General features: G+C 47.3%; 1 protein-coding gene across 1 annotated transcript in view; it reads right to left on the bottom strand.

The window, feature by feature from the left end:
• The window catches only part of ddx55 (DEAD (Asp-Glu-Ala-Asp) box polypeptide 55), a 29,605-nt gene extending 18,122 nt beyond the window's left edge, over window positions 1–11,483 (bottom strand). Inside the window, exons 1-5 of the mRNA XM_073052010.1 lie at window positions 11,339–11,483; window positions 9,058–9,108; window positions 8,884–8,970; window positions 960–1,051; window positions 739–801 (exon numbers count right to left, since the gene is read on the bottom strand). Coding sequence (XP_072908111.1) covers window positions 739–801; window positions 960–1,051; window positions 8,884–8,970; window positions 9,058–9,108; window positions 11,339–11,440 — 395 coding nt within the window. The 5' untranslated portion in view covers window positions 11,441–11,483. The remainder of the gene's footprint in view (window positions 1–738; window positions 802–959; window positions 1,052–8,883; window positions 8,971–9,057; window positions 9,109–11,338) is intronic.
• Between the last annotated feature and the right edge of the window lie 6,028 nt (window positions 11,484–17,511).

Below are 17,511 nucleotides of genomic sequence, written 5' to 3'. Positions count from 1 at the left end.
ACATGTACATGGAAACAAACAGAAAAATGCGTCATATGCGTTAACAAACAACGCACTTGAGGAAATGCACATGGGGGCAGCCAAACATCGCTACACGTTCTGGCGCCAACATAACATGCCCACAATGCTCAGCAGAATGACACAGAACACAACGAGCGATGATAAACCCAGTCTGAGCCCTGAGTGAGTGCTGCAGCCCGATGGAACTGCAGAGAGGTCCTCTTGCCCGTGGGCGCCTGTTGCAGGCACCAGGAACGAGTCGCCGGAGCTGGCTGTGTGCCGCTGGGTTGAGGGCTGGCCTCTCCTGTCAGTGCTGCCCTCCAGTGTTCGCTCAGGGGAAGACAAGCTGGATTGATTTTTGTGCGAGATGAGATACTGCTACATGCTTGTTCTAGCAGAAACATGGCTCCAGGCCAACATCTGTGCACCATCGATCTATGCACCATGACACTCAGACTTGGGTTATACTGTTTTTTTTTATATATATTTATTGTAACTGCATGTTTTTCTGCTATCATAATTATATGTGCTGTGTGATACATCTGCCTGTTGGTACTGTGATTTGCACCTTGGCCCCGGACAAACACCGTTTCATTTAGAGGTATTCGTCTGTATGGTTGAATGATGATTAAGTTTGAACTGGAACATTCACCTCCCACTGCCAGAGAGCTCAGGGACAGAGATGGACAGGGAAACGGACCAGCGGACATGGTAGGTGGGCAGGAAGTCCACACTTACCCCTGCTCCTTGAACCTCTCAACGTCTTCTATTGGATTCTTCCCACCGATGAAGAGAATCTGGCTAAAAGCAGAATCCAATATCATTTCACGTTTCAATGAATCTGCTCACACTCAGAGAGCCAGGGTAGCCCAGTGCAGACCCCGGAAGCCTGCTGCTTGTAGCACAACCCACACCACCCCACCACTCATTCACTGGAGCCGAGAGATTTGCAATCTCACCTGAACTGTGGGAAGTGCACGGTGAAGTGCCTGAGCACCTCATCGATTTGGATAGCCAGCTCCCGGGTGGGAGTGACGATCAGGGCCCCGACCTGGATATGGGAGGGAAAGAACCCAGAGTTACTCTTCGAAATGCCAGTCGGCAGAGGATCTACATTTCTCCAGGGCATTTCAGCACTTTACTTCAAGTTTATGTTCATCTGCCTGTGCATTTATACATCAAACAAAACAACATTCCTCTAGATAACAGTGCACCCACAAAACATATCACACACAGCATCTACAGTCCTGTGCAAAAGTCTCAGGCACATATATACAGCTAGGGCGCCCAAGACTTTTGCCCAGTACTGTACATTGCACTGTAACACTACCGCAAAAAGAAACAAATTTTGTGACACGTGAGTGATGATAAATCTGATTCTGATATGTGGACTGAGAGTGGGAAGGGGCAGGGAGAGGGGAATCATGGTTGGGAAAAGGGGAAGGGAGAGGGGAGGGAGTGGGAAGCACCAGAGAGACATTCTGTAATGATCAATAAACCAATTGTTTGGAATCAAATGACCTTGCCTGGTGTCTCAGGGCTGGGTGTGCCTACACTCACACTAGCAACCCCGCAACCCCACTGGCCCCTGGCACTCCTTCTCTGCCACCTGTCCCTCACTGCACCCGTGATGCTTCACCCTCACCATTGCCAACACCCTTTATTCCCACCAGATTTACACTCACTCTCCGCTCCACTTTGACAAATACAGTACTGTGCAAAAGTCTTAGACATCCCAGCTATATATACTGTACGTACCTAAGACGACTGCACAGTACTGTAAAACAAAATATTCCTAAAATAACTTAATAAAATATAATTTAAAATGCAGATGGTGTACAGCACAGGTAAACAATAACCAGCTCGTTGTCTGAGTGATCAGACCTCGATGGTGGTAGGGTATTCATTGGCCTGTTACCCGGTCTGGCAGTCCTATTCCTGCTGCTCCTGTACCTTCTTCCTGAAGGTAGATTGTGGGGTGAGTGGCAAGGATCCTCAACGACACTTCAGACCCCCAGTGCTTCGGGACTTCAGAAAATGATTCACTTGCAACAGACCTCATTCTTCAGGAGAGAAGAATGGGAGAGAGGATCTCAATGAAATCTACCAGGAATCAAAAGGCCAACACAGAATTAATGTTGAGTTGATGTTTCCAATAGTGGGAGAGTCGAGGATCAGAGGACACAGCCTCAAAATACAAGAATGTGCCTTCAGAACAGAGATTAGGAGGAATTTCTTTAGATAGAGGGTGGTGAGTCTGTGGAACTTATTCCCACAGACAGATCTGCAGGGTAAGTCATTGAGTGTATTTAAAGCAGAGGTTGATAGCTTCCCGATTAGTAAGGTTGTTATAAGTTATAGGGAGAAAGCATGAAAAGTGGAGTCACTCAGTGCCACACAGTGTCAGTCTACAGGGTAACTCAGTATCACACAGTGTCAGTCTACAGGATCACTCAGTATCACACAGTGTCAGTCTACAGGGTCACTCAGTATCAGTGTCAGTCTACAGGGTCACTCAGTATCACACAGTGTCAGTCTACAGGGTCACTCAGTATCAGTGTCAGTCTACAGGGTCACTCAGTACCAGTGTCAGTCTACAGGGTCACTCAGTATCACACAGTGTCAGTCTACAGGGTCACTCAGTACCAGTGTCAGTCTACAGGGTCACTCAGTACCAGTGTCAGTCTACAGTGTCACTCAGTATCACACAGTGTCAGTCTACAGGGTCACTCAGTATCACACAGTGTCAGTCTACAGGGTCACTCAGTATCAGTGTCAGTCTACAGGGTCACTCAGTATCAGTGTCAGTCTACAGGGTCACTCAGTATCACACAGTGTCAGTCTACAGGGTCACTCAGTACCAGTGTCAGTCTACAGGGTCACTCAGTATCACACAGTGTCAGTCTACAGGGTCACTCAGTACCAGTGTCAGTCTACAGTGTCACTCAGTATCACACAGTGTCAGTCTACAGGGTCACTCAGTATCAGTGTCCGTCTACAGGGTCACTCAGTATCACACAGTGTCAGTCTACAGGGTCACTCAGTACCAGTGTCAGTCTACAGTGTCACTCAGTATCACACAGTGTCAGTCTACAGGGTCACTCAGTATCACACAGTGTCAGTCTACAGGGTCACTCAGTATCAGTGTCAGTCTACAGGGTCACTCAGTATCACACAGTGTCAGTCTACAGGGTCACTCAGTATCAGTGTCAGTCTAAAGGGTCACTCAGTACCACACAGTGTCAGTCTACAGGGTCACTCAGTACCAGTGTCAGTCTACAGGGTCACTCAGTATCAGTGTCCGTCTACAGGGTCACTCAGTATCAGTGTCCGTCTACAGGGTCACTCAGTATCACACAGTGTCAGTCTACAGGGTCACTCAGTACCAGTGTCAGTCTACAGGGTCACTCAGTATCAGTGTCAGTCTACAGGGTCACTCAGTACCAGTGTCAGTCTACAGGGTCACTCAGTATCACACAGTGTCAGTCTACAGGGTCACTCAGTACCAGTGTCAGTCTACAGGGTCACTCAGTATCAGTGTCAGTCTACAGTGTCACTCAGTATCACACAGTGTCAGTCTACAGGGTCACTCAGTATCACACAGTGTCAGTCTACAGGGTCACTCAGTATCAGTGTCAGTCTACAGGGTCACTCAGTATCACACAGTGTCAGTCTACAGGGTCACTCAGTACCAGTGTCAGTCTACAGGGTCACTCAGTATCACAGTGTCAGTCTACAGGGTCACTCAGTACCAGTGTCAGTCTACAGTGTCACTCAGTACCAGTGTCAGTCTACAGTGTCACTCAGTATCACACAGTGTCAGTCTACAGGGTCACTCAGTATCAGTGTCAGTCTACAGGGTCACTCAGTATCACACAGTGTCAGTCTACAGGGTCACTCAGTACCAGTGTCAGTCTACAGTGTCACTCAGTATCACACAGTGTCAGTCTACAGGGTCACTCAGTATCAGGGTCAGTCTACAGGGTCACTCAGTATCACACAGTGTCAGTCTACAGGGTCACTCAGTATCACACAGTGTCAGTCTACAGGGTCACTCAGTACCAGTGTCAGTCTACAGTGTCACTCAGTATCACACAGTGTCAGTCTACAGGGTCACTCAGCATCAGTGTCAGTCTACAGGGTCATTCAGTATCACACAGTGTCAGTCTACAGGGTCACTCAGTACCAGTGTCAGTCTACAGTGTCACTCAGTATCACACAGTGTCAGTCTACAGGGTCACTCAGTATCAGTGTCCGTCTACAGGGTCACTCAGTATCACACAGTGTCAGTCTACAGGGTCACTCAGTATCAGTGTCAGTCTACAGGGTCACTCAGTACCAGTGTCAGTCTACAGGGTCACTCAGTATCACACAGTGTCAGTCTACAGGGTCACTCAGTACCAGTGTCAGTCTACAGGGTCACTCAGTACCAGTGTCAGTCTACAGGGTCACTCAGTATCACACAGTGTCAGTCTACAGGGTCACTCAGTACCAGTGTCAGTCTACAGGGTCACTCAGTATCAGTGTCAGTCTACAGTGTCACTCAGTATCTCACAGTGTCAGTCTACAGGGTCACTCAGTATCACACAGTGTCAGTCTACAGGGTCACTCAGTACCAGTGTCAGTCTACAGTGTCACTCAGTATCACACAGTGTCAGTCTACAGGGTCACTCAGCATCAGTGTCAGTCTACAGGGTCATTCAGTATCACACAGTGTCAGTCTACAGGGTCACTCAGTACCAGTGTCAGTCTACAGTGTCACTCAGTATCACACAGTGTCCGTCTACAGGGTCACTCAGTATCACACAGTGTCAGTCTACAGGGTCACTCAGTATCAGTGTCAGTCTACAGGGTCACTCAGTATCACACAGTGTCAGTCTACAGGGTCACTCAGTACCAGTGTCAGTCTACAGGGTCACTCAGTACCAGTGTCAGTCTACAGGGTCACTCAGTATCACACAGTGTCAGTCTACAGGGTCACTCAGTATCACACAGTGTCAGTCTACAGGGTCACTCAGTACCAGTGTCAGTCTACAGGGTCACTCAGTACCAGTGTCAGTCTACAGTGTCACTCAGTATCACACAGTGTCAGTCTACAGGGTCACTCAGTATCACACAGTGTCAGTCTACAGGGTCACTCAGTATCAGTGTCAGTCTACAGGGTCACTCAGTATCACACAGTGTCAGTCTACAGGGTCACTCAGTACCAGTGTCAGTCTACAGTGTCACTCAGTATCACACAGTGTCAGTCTACAGGGTCACTCAGCATCAGTGTCAGTCTACAGGGTCATTCAGTATCACACAGTGTCAGTCTACAGGGTCACTCAGTACCAGTGTCAGTCTACAGTGTCACTCAGTATCACACAGTGTCAGTCTACAGGGTCACTCAGTATCAGTGTCCGTCTACAGGGTCACTCAGTATCAGTGTCAGTCTACAGGGTCACTCAGTACCAGTGTCAGTCTACAGGGTCACTCAGTATCACACAGTGTCAGTCTACAGGGTCACTCAGTACCAGTGTCAGTCTACAGGGTCACTCAGTATCACACAGTGTCAGTCTACAGGGTCACTCAGTACCAGTGTCAGTCTACAGGGTCACTCAGTATCAGTGTCAGTCTACAGTGTCACTCAGTATCACACAGTGTCAGTCTACAGGGTCACTCAGTATCACACAGTGTCAGTCTACAGGGTCACTCAGTACCAGTGTCAGTCTACAGTGTCACTCAGTATCACACAGTGTCAGTCTACAGGGTCACTCAGCATCAGTGTCAGTCTACAGGGTCATTCAGTATCACACAGTGTCAGTCTACAGGGTCACTCAGTATCAGTGTCAGTCTACAGGGTCACTCAGTACCAGTGTCAGTCTACAGGGTCACTCAGTATCACACAGTGTCAGTCTACAGGGTCACTCAGTATCACACAGTGTCAGTCTACAGGGTCACTCAGTACCAGTGTCAGTCTACAGGGTCACTCAGTACCAGTGTCAGTCTACAGTGTCACTCAGTATCACACAGTGTCAGTCTACAGGGTCACTCAGCATCAGTGTCAGTCTACAGGGTCATTCAGTATCACACAGTGTCAGTCTACAGGGTCACTCAGTACCAGTGTCAGTCTACAGTGTCACTCAGTATCACACAGTGTCAGTCTACAGGGTCACTCAGTATCAGTGTCCGTCTACAGGGTCACTCAGTATCACACAGTGTCAGTCTACAGGGTCACTCAGTATCAGTGTCAGTCTACAGGGTCACTCAGTACCAGTGTCAGTCTACAGGGTCACTCAGTATCACACAGTGTCAGTCTACAGGGTCACTCAGTACCAGTGTCAGTCTACAGGGTCACTCAGTACCAGTGTCAGTCTACAGGGTCACTCAGTATCACACAGTGTCAGTCTACAGGGTCACTCAGTACCAGTGTCAGTCTACAGGGTCACTCAGTATCAGTGTCAGTCTACAGTGTCACTCAGTATCTCACAGTGTCAGTCTACAGGGTCACTCAGTATCACACAGTGTCAGTCTACAGGGTCACTCAGTACCAGTGTCAGTCTACAGTGTCACTCAGTATCACACAGTGTCAGTCTACAGGGTCACTCAGCATCAGTGTCAGTCTACAGGGTCATTCAGTATCACACAGTGTCAGTCTACAGGGTCACTCAGTACCAGTGTCAGTCTACAGTGTCACTCAGTATCACACAGTGTCCGTCTACAGGGTCACTCAGTATCACACAGTGTCAGTCTACAGGGTCACTCAGTATCAGTGTCAGTCTACAGGGTCACTCAGTATCACACAGTGTCAGTCTACAGGGTCACTCAGTACCAGTGTCAGTCTACAGGGTCACTCAGTATCACACAGTGTCAGTCTACAGGGTCACTCAGTATCACACAGTGTCAGTCTACAGGGTCACTCAGTACCAGTGTCAGTCTACAGGGTCACTCAGTACCAGTGTCAGTCTACAGTGTCACTCAGTATCACACAGTGTCAGTCTACAGGGTCACTCAGTATCACACAGTGTCAGTCTACAGGGTCACTCAGTATCAGTGTCAGTCTACAGGGTCACTCAGTATCACACAGTGTCAGTCTACAGGGTCACTCAGTACCAGTGTCAGTCTACAGTGTCACTCAGTATCACACAGTGTCAGTCTACAGGGTCACTCAGCATCAGTGTCAGTCTACAGGGTCATTCAGTATCACACAGTGTCAGTCTACAGGGTCACTCAGTACCAGTGTCAGTCTACAGTGTCACTCAGTATCACACAGTGTCAGTCTACAGGGTCACTCAGTATCAGTGTCCGTCTACAGGGTCACTCAGTATCAGTGTCAGTCTACAGGGTCACTCAGTACCAGTGTCAGTCTACAGGGTCACTCAGTATCACACAGTGTCAGTCTACAGGGTCACTCAGTACCAGTGTCAGTCTACAGGGTCACTCAGTATCACACAGTGTCAGTCTACAGGGTCACTCAGTACCAGTGTCAGTCTACAGGGTCACTCAGTATCAGTGTCAGTCTACAGTGTCACTCAGTATCACACAGTGTCAGTCTACAGGGTCACTCAGTATCACACAGTGTCAGTCTACAGGGTCACTCAGTACCAGTGTCAGTCTACAGTGTCACTCAGTATCACACAGTGTCAGTCTACAGGGTCACTCAGCATCAGTGTCAGTCTACAGGGTCATTCAGTATCACACAGTGTCAGTCTACAGGGTCACTCAGTATCAGTGTCAGTCTACAGGGTCACTCAGTACCAGTGTCAGTCTACAGGGTCACTCAGTATCACACAGTGTCAGTCTACAGGGTCACTCAGTATCACACAGTGTCAGTCTACAGGGTCACTCAGTACCAGTGTCAGTCTACAGGGTCACTCAGTACCAGTGTCAGTCTACAGGGTCACTCAGTATCACACAGTGTCAGTCTACAGGGTCACTCAGTACCAGTGTCAGTCTACAGGGTCACTCAGTATCAGTGTCAGTCTACAGTGTCACTCAGTATCACACAGTGTCAGTCTACAGGGTCACTCAGTATCACACAGTGTCAGTCTACAGGGTCACTCAGTACCAGTGTCAGTCTACAGGGTCACTCAGTATCACACAGTGTCAGTCTACAGTGTCACTCAGTATCACACAGTGTCAGTCTACAGGGTCACTCAGTATCAGTGTCAGTCTACAGGGTCACTCAGTATCACACAGTGTCAGTCTACAGTGTCACTCAGTATCACACAGTGTCAGTCTACAGGGTCACTCAGTATCACACAGTGTCAGTCTACAGGGTCACTCAGTATCAGTGTCCGTCTACAGGGTCACTCAGTATCACACAGTGTCAGTCTACAGGGTCACTCAGTATCAGTGTCAGTCTACAGGGTCACTCAGTATCACACAGTGTCAGTCTACAGGGTCACTCAGTATCAGTGTCAGTCTACAGGGTTACTCAGTATCAGTGTCCGTCTACAGGGTCACTCAGTATCACACAGTGTCAGTCTACAGGGTCACTCAGTATCAGTGTCAGTCTACAGGGTCACTCAGTACCACACAGTGTCAGTCTACAGGGTCACTCAGTACCAGTGTCAGTCTACAGGGTCACTCAGTATCACACAGTGTCAGTCTACAGGGTCACTCAGTATCAGTGTCAGTCTACAGGGTCACTCAGTACCAGTGTCAGTCTACAGGGTCACTCAGTACCAGTGTGTAACACTATTTCAGTGCAAGTGACCTGGTATCATCCTCAGACAATGTCAAACCCCCAACCTCCTTCTGTATTGAGAATCTCTGCTGGCTAATTCCAATTTTCTTTCTTTCTTCCTTTCTAACAATCCCCCAAAATAACACTCAATTTGTATCTACATTACCTTGAAACTCTACGTTCAGGAAATGTTACAACAAGTAATAAGGTCGCACCTGCAGTTTCTTTAACCTCTCCTCCCGCTTCAAAAGGATTTCCAGAATCGGGATGACAAATGCTAATGTTTTCCCACTGCCGGTCACCTGTGTTAAATTAATGCACATGGTTATCGAACGGCAGCAAACGCTCGAGAAAGTTGAGAGAAAGCGTTGGGTCATGAGGTAACTTACTGCTTCGACCGCCACGTCCTTGTTGCTTACGAACAGAGGGATTGTTGCGGACTGAAAGAGAACACAGACAGATGGAGTCAGACTTCTGAAAGTACTGGTCTCTTCTCTTCTTAAAACATAGAACAGTACAGGGGAGGAACAGGCCATTCGGCCCGCAATATTGCACCAAACCAGCTAATAAGCAAATCAAAAACACCCAAACACTAATCCCTCCTACCTACACCATGTCCATATCCCTCCATCTTCCTCACATCCATGTGCCTATCCAAACATTTCTTGAAAGCCTCTAAAGTACTTGCCTCTATTACCGTACCAGGCAGCGCATTCCAGGCACCCGTGACTCGCTGAGTAAAAACTTACCCTCACATCTGCTTTGAACCTACCTGCTCTCACCTTCAATGCATGCCCTATAGTATTAGACAGTTCAACCCTGGGAAACGGATACTCTCTGTCCACTCTATCTGTGCCTCTCATAATCTTATAAACCTCTACCAAATCTCCCCTCAGCCTCTGGCGGTCCAGAGAAAACAACCCAAGTTTATCCAGCATCTCGTGATAGCACATACCCTCTAAACGAGAGTAGCATCCCAGTAAACCTCTTCTGCACCCTCTCCAAAGTGTCAACGTCCTTCCTAGACTCAATGCTCCAGGTGTGTACTAATTGGATTATAAAGTTGCAAAATAACCTCTCAACTTTTGAAGTCAATGCCTTGACTAATAAAATCAAGCATTCCATAAGCCTTCTTAACCACCCTATTGACCTGTGTAGCCACTTTCAAGGAGCTATTAACGTGGATCCCAAGATCTCGCTGCTCAGCAACACGGTTAAATGTCAGTGGACGAATATCTGACATTACCCACTCCTCCTTGTATGATATGTAACTTGATGAATCCCTCATCCTAAAGAGAATGAACTGTCCCTGATCACAGCTCTCTTTACTTAAAATGTCAGTGGGCTAGCCTTTCACCTAATTTCACCTGCACAACAGATACTGGAAACATTGCGGTTCGTGTAACACTAGTACAGTGGCAGCGACCTGGGTTCAATTCCCGCACGCTGAACGGGAGGAGTTTGTATGTTCTCTCCGTGACCATGTAGGTTTCCTCCGTGTGCTTTGGTTTTCTCCCACATTCCAAAGATGTACAGGTTAGAGGAAGTGACTTGCCGACACGCTACAAGGGCACCGGAAGCAGTATGATACTTGCGGGCTGCCCCCAGCACATCCTCGGACTGTGTTTGTCATTGACGCAAACGACACATTTCACTGTATGTTTTGATAGTACATTTGACAGTAAATCTAATCTTTAGAAAATTTATGTATATATTTAGTGAGTTACAGCACGGAAAGCAGCAACCATCGTCAGGGACCCCCAACCACGCACGTCATGATCTCTTCCTGCTGCTGTCATCAGGAAGAAGGTACAGGAGCCTCAGGACTCACACCACCATGTTCAGGAACAGTCATTACCCCTCAACCATCAGGCTCTTGAACCAAAGGGAATAACCTCACTCGCCCCATTATAAAATGTTCCCTCAACCTATGGAGCCACTTTCAAGAACTCATCATCTCATGCTCTCAATATTTACCACTTTTTTTTTGTATTTGCACAGCTTGTTGTCTTTTGCACATTGACTGAACACCCAAGTTGCTGCGGTCTTTCATTGATTCTGATATGGTTATTATTCTATTGTGGATTTATTGAGTACGCCCACAAGAAAACAAATCTCAGGATTGTATTTGGAAACATACAGCATATGTACTTTGATAATACGTTTACTTTGAACCTTTCATTAGCTTTATTTCTCACATGTTTGCACCCAAGACCAACACATCACAAGTATTCTGCCTGGGGCAGCCCACAAGTGTCACCACACTCCCGGCAATAGCACAGCACGACAATTTACTAACCCTAACCCTGTGGGAGGAAACCCACGTGGTCATGGGGAGAACATACAAACTTCTTACAGACGGTAACGGGAATTGAACTCCAGGTCAACATTTAAGAAACATTTGAACAGACTCATGGAGAGGAAAGTCTTAAAAGCGCTAAGAGACAAACGCGGGCAACTGGGACTATCAGGGAGGATGAACCTGTTGGGCCGAAGGACCTGCTTCCGAGCTGTATTGCTCATTGACCGCGGATTCCGGGCTGGTCCGCCTCCCGTCAATTTACCCCTCAAGACCAGTACCGGTTACCTGTATAGGGGAACCCCAGCTCCCCGTTACCCGTATCGGGATCGTGCTTGGGAACATCTGCACCACCCCTCCTCCCCCGTTACCTGCACCGGAGTCATGCTGGAGAAACCCAAACTCCGCAGCGACTCCAGGATCCGCGGGTGGAGCGGGACCGGCAAACTCTCCCAACCACCGGAGTCCGCCATCGCTCTGGAACCACCATTTCCGGTACGCGCCCGCTCGCCTTCCTGCCGGTCCCCGAACGCGCTGCTTGGTTCCGGAGCGCCGACTGTTTACAGCCGGACCGTTCACAGCGGGGACACTTGAGGAAAGAACCTCCCCTCAGCCTCCGGCGCTCCAGAAAATAAACGACCCGGGTTTATCCAGCATCTTGTGATAGCACATGCCCTCTAAACCAGGCAGCATCCTGCACCTTCCCAAAGCCTCAAAATCTCAACACTCCAAATGAGCACTACCCGGAGTATTACAGAGTTGCAACACAACCTCTCGACTTTTGAAGACAATGCCTCGACTAATAAAAGCAAGCATTCCATAAGCCTCCTTAACCACCTTATTGACCTCTGTAGTAACTACCAAGGAGCTGTGAACTTGGGCCGCAAAATCTCTCTGCTCAGCAACAGGAGACGGGATGGTAAACTACAGGTTCAAAAAGTTCGAAGTAAATTGTATTATCAAAATGCATATATGTCACCATATACACACCTGTGACTGATTTTCTTGTGGACATACTCAACAAATCTATAGAATAGTAGCTAAAGCAGGATCAATGAAAACCAACCAGAGTGCAGAAGACAACAAACTATGCAAATGCAAATATAAATAAATAAATACATACATACATACATACCCTAGCAATAAACTTTAGGAGATCTAGGCCTCATATGGAGCCAGTGATCATTAACGGAGAATGTGTGGAGCAGGTTAAGACCTACAAGTATCTGGGAGTACAGTTAGACGAGAAGCTAGACTGGACTGCCAACACAGATGCCTTGTGCAGGAAGGCACAGAGTCGACTGTACTTCCTTAGAAGGTTGGCGTCATTCAATGTCTGTAGTGAAATGCTGAAGATGTTCTATAGGTCAGTTGTGGAGAGCGCCCTCTTCTTTGTGGTGGCGTGTTGGGGAGGAAGCATTAAGAAGAGGGACGCCTCACGTCTTAATAAGCTGGTAAGGAAGGCGGGCTCTGTCGTGGGCAAAGTACTGGAGAGTTTAACATCGGTAGCTGAGCGAAGGGCGCTGAGTAGGCTACGGTCAATTATGGAAAACTCTGAACATCCTCTACATAGCACCATCCAGAGACAGAGAAGCAGTTTCAGTGACAGGTTACTATCGATGCAATGCTCCTCAGACAGGATGAAGAGGTCAATACTCCCCAATGCCATTAGGCTTTACAATTCAACCGCCAGGACTTAAGAACTTTTTAAAAGCTATTATTAATGCTTTTTGAGATAGTGATTTAGATGCATATCGTATTTTTTACTGAGTTAAGTATTGTATGTAATTAGTTTTGCTACAACAAGTGTATGGGACATTGGAAAAAAGTTGAATTTCCCCATGGGGATGAATAAAGTATCTATCTATCTATCTAAATAACTGAACTTGAGATAAAGAATACTTAAAGTGAGATCGTTGGTTGTGGGTACATCTCAATAAATGAGCAAGTAAGTGTAGTTATCTCCTTTGGTTCAAGAGCCACATGGTTGAGGAGTAGTAACTGTTTTTGAACCTGGTAGTGCGAGTCCTGAGGCTCTTGTACCTTCTGCTTGATGGCGGCAGCGAGAAGGAGCATCACCTGTGTGGTGGAGGTCACTGATGATGGATGCTGCGGCAGGATTTTATGTAGATATGCTCAATGGACGGGAGGGCTTTACCCGTGATACACTAGGCTGAATCCACTACCTTTTGTAAGATTTTCCTTTCAAAATCATTGCTGCTTCCACACAAGAAGTATCATGCATATCTTCTGGTCCTTGAACCTGGTGGTGCATTGTGAAGAAGAGAACACATCCTTTTTTTGGGGGGGGGGGATAGGGAGGAAGGGGGAAGAGGAAGAAAAATAATTCAATGATTCAGGTCGACAGCTGGGTGGTAGACGTAGGTAAGACATCGAAGGTCCAGCCCCGTCCACACCAACAGGGTTCCCAACCCCATCGTTTCGATATGTTATTAAACTCTGTCGTGGCGTATTCATTGCCACCATAGTACTCTGTGGTAGTAACTTCCAAAGATTATCTCCACTGATACTCCAATTCTTACAAACTGTAGACCGTTTTACTCACCGCGGGAGTTCTCCTCATTTATTCTGGTCGGTGTCTACATTCTACCTCAGGCCTGCGACAGGGAAGTGCTACAACACCTGGCTGACCAGGTAACTGAAGTGGAGAATAAACATCCTGACTCCTTGCTCATTGCTCTTGGTGATTTTAACAGGGCAAACCTTGGCCACGAATTGCCAAAATTTAGACAACGTATTAAGTGTCCCACCAGAGACACTAACATACTGGACCACTGCTACACAACAATAAAGGATGCATATCGCTCTGTTACATGGGCAGCCTTGGGTCTCTCCGACCACTGCCTGGTTCACCTTCTCCCGACATACAGGTGTGGTAAACTATGTATACCTGTCTGGACATGCCCCTCTGCTGACTGCTCCTGTGGTTCCTCCCACAGACCCCTGTATAAAGGCAATTGGGGCACTGCTCCTCCCTGTCTTCAACATGGTCGTGCTCCCTTTTCGCTGTTAATAAAAGCCTATTGTTCATTTCCAGTCTCCTAGAGTTATTGATGGTGCATCAACAGGCAGAAACTAAGATTAGTTAAGCCTGTTGTCAGGACATTAAGGAGATGGACCAACGAGTCAAAGCTGGAACTTCAGGCCTGTTTCGACTGCATGGATTGGAGTGTCTTTGAGGCTGCAGCTACAGATCTTCATGATCTGTCTGCCACCGTGACCTCATATATCAGTTTTTGTGAAGATATGTGCATTCTAACAAAAACCTTCTGCACATTCAATAACAACAAGCCCTGGTTCACATCACGACTCGGGCAGCTTCGTCGGGAGGAGGAGGAGGCGTACAGAAGAGGGGACAGGATTCTGTACAAACGAGCCAGGAACACACTGACAAGGGAGATTAAGGCAGCAAAGAAGCGCTACATTGGAAAACTTCAAAACAGGTTTTCAGACTATCACCCAGTGTCAGTGTGGAAGGGGCTCCAAGAGATTACCAACTACAAGAAACCATTCCCTGAGGTTGTGGAGAACCATCAACTGGCTGATGATCAGAACAGGTTTTATTGTAGATTCGACACCTTCATTCCCCCCCAGCCAAAACACAGACCTACCTGCAACCCCCATCATCCATCCCCCTGACATCTTAGTATCCGCTTTCTCACCCCACATTACAAAAACTGCTCCCCCTACCCCCCTTCACTTCCAACTCCCTTGTACCTGCACCGGATCTGTGAGAGGGAGGTGAGTCAGCTGTTCCGGAGGCAGAAGACCAGGAAAGCACCAGGCCCAGACGGTGTGTTGCCTCCCTGCCTGAAGACCTGCGCTGATCAGCTGGCCCCCATCTACACACGGATCTTCAGTAGAATACTGGAGCTGTGTGAAGTCCCTCATTGCTTCAAGCACTCCATTATCATTCCAGTCCCTAAGAAACCCTCTTTCAAGGGACTAAATGACTACAGGCCTGTTGCTTTGACATCTGTGGTCATGAAGTCCTTTGAGAGACTAGTGTTGGCTCACCTGAAGGACATCATAGGCCCCCTGCAGTTTGCTTATCAGGTAAATAGGTCAGTGGATGATGCGGTCAACATGGGACTGCATTACATTCTACAACACCTCAACAACCCAGGAACTTCTGTGAGGGTCCTGTTTGTTGACTTCAGCTCGGCGTTTAACACCATCATCCCAGAAATCCTCCACCCCAAACTCACCCAGCTTACTGTCTCCCCCACCATCTGTCGGTGGATTACAAGCTTCCTGACTGACAGGGTGCAGCAAGTGAGGCTGGGGAGCATCATCTCTAGCACCTGGACAATCAGTACCGGTGCCCCCCAGGGATGTGTGCTCTCCCCACTGCTCTTCTCCCTTTACACTAATGACTGCACCTCACATCTGTTAAATGCCTGAAGTTTGCAGACAACACAACTGTCATTGGCCTTATCCGAGACGGTGATGAGTCTGCATACAGACGGGAGGTGGAACGGCTGGCCCTCTGGTGTGGTCAGAACAATCTGGAGCTAAATACGCTCAAGACTGTGGAGATGACAGTGGACTTCAGGAGGAGCCCCCCAATACTCCCCCCACTCCCCCACTCACTATACTCAACAGTCTTGTGTCTGCTGTGGAGACCTTCAGATTTCTGAGTGTCAACAATCTCCCAGGACCTGAAGTGGACACCCAACGCGGACACTCTTATCAGAAAGGCTCAGCAGAGGTTGTATTTCCTATGTCAACTCAGGAAGTACAACCTGCCTCAGGAGCTGCTGATTCGATTCTATTCAGGAATAATCCAGTCTGTTCTGTTTGTCCATCACTGTCTGGTTTGGATCAGCTACCAAACAAGACAGGAATAGACTCCAAAGAACCGTCAGGGCTGCGGAAAGGATTATTGGTGTGAAGCTGCCCTTGATCCAGGACTTATATGCATCTAGAGTCAGGAAGCGAGCAAGCAGCATTATTGTAGACCCATCACACCCTGGACATCACCTGTTCCAACTCCTTCCTTCTGGTAGGCGCTTTAGATCACTGTATGCCAGGACAAACAGGTACAAGAACAGTTTCTTTCCGTATGCCATCAGTCTTATGAACACTTGAATTTTAGTCTATTATAAATCGTCCACCTGTACGTTCAATGAAGTGGACCTCATTGTATATAGTTTGTGATTATTTGCACTATTGTTTTTGTTTGCTTTTAATTCTGTACAGAGAGAGCTCAGGGAAACCGGCATCAAATTCCCTGTATGTGTCCTCATACTTGACGATAATAAAGGATTCTGATATGTCGCTGTTTATTTTATTGTGCATGTACAGTTTATGTTAACTTCTGTTTATTGTGCTTCTGCTGCAGTTAATTTTCATGCCATTTAGGTGGAGGGTATGAATTTACAGAGGGTATGAATGCCTGTAACAATAAACTTCAATTCAGAATGTGCAATTATGTACCTGAAATTGTACCACCACTATCTCGTACCCCACCTTCTCTCCAGCCATCCACAATCTTGTTCAGAAACAGAATATCACTGGCATATGTCATTAAATTTGCTATTTTGTGGCAGCAGTACATTGAAATACATAATACTGTGAATTAAAGTGTATACATATATTTCAAAAGTTAATTAAGTAGTGTAAAAAGGAAAACTAAAAGTAGTGAAGTAGGGTATTCATGAAATATCCATTCAGAAATCTGATGGCAGAGGGGATGAAGCTATTCCTGAATCGGTGGGCCTCGCTGAAGTTCGCTGATGACACGGCCATAGTGGGGTGTGTCAGGAATGGACAGGAGGAGGAGTATAGGAAACTGATACAGGACTTTGTGATATGGTGCAACTCAAACTACCTGCGTCTCAATATCACCAAGACCAAGGAGATGGTGGTGGACTTTAGGAGATCTAGGCCTCATATGGAGCCAGTGATCATTAATGGAGAATGTGTGGAGCAGGTTAAGACCTACAAGTATCTGGGAGTACAGTTAGACGAGAAGCTAGACTGGACTGCCAACACAGATGCCTTGTGCAGGAAGGCACAGAGTCGACTGTACTTCCTAAGAAGGTTGGCGTCATTCAATGTCTGTAGTGAGATGCTGAAGATGTTCTATAGGTCAGTTGTGGAGAGCGCCCTCTTCTTTGTGGTGGCGTGTTGGGGAGGAAGCATTAAGAAGAGGGACGCCTCACGTCTTAATAAGCTGATAAGGAAGGCGGGCTCTGTCGTGGGCAAAGTACTGGAGAGTTTAACATCGGTAGCTGAGCGAAGGGCGCTGAGTAGGCTACGGTCAATTATGGATAACTCTGAACATCCTCTACATAGCACCATCCAGAGACAGAGAAGCAGTTTCAGCGACAGGTTACTATCGATGCAATGCTCCTCAGACAGGATGAAGAGGTCAATACTCCCCAATGCCATTAGGCTTTACAATTCTACCGCCAGGACTTAAGAACTTTTTAAAAGCTATTATTAATGCTTTTTGAGATAGTGATTTAGATGCATATCATATTTTTTACTGAGTTAAGTATTGTATGTAATTAGTTTT

This window comes from Hemitrygon akajei, chromosome 7, assembly GCF_048418815.1.
Source record: "Hemitrygon akajei chromosome 7, sHemAka1.3, whole genome shotgun sequence".
Classification (NCBI taxonomy): domain Eukaryota; kingdom Metazoa; phylum Chordata; class Chondrichthyes; order Myliobatiformes; family Dasyatidae; genus Hemitrygon; species Hemitrygon akajei.
The sequence above is the reverse complement of the archived record's forward strand: the minus strand, read 5'-3'. Positions and strand labels throughout refer to the sequence as shown.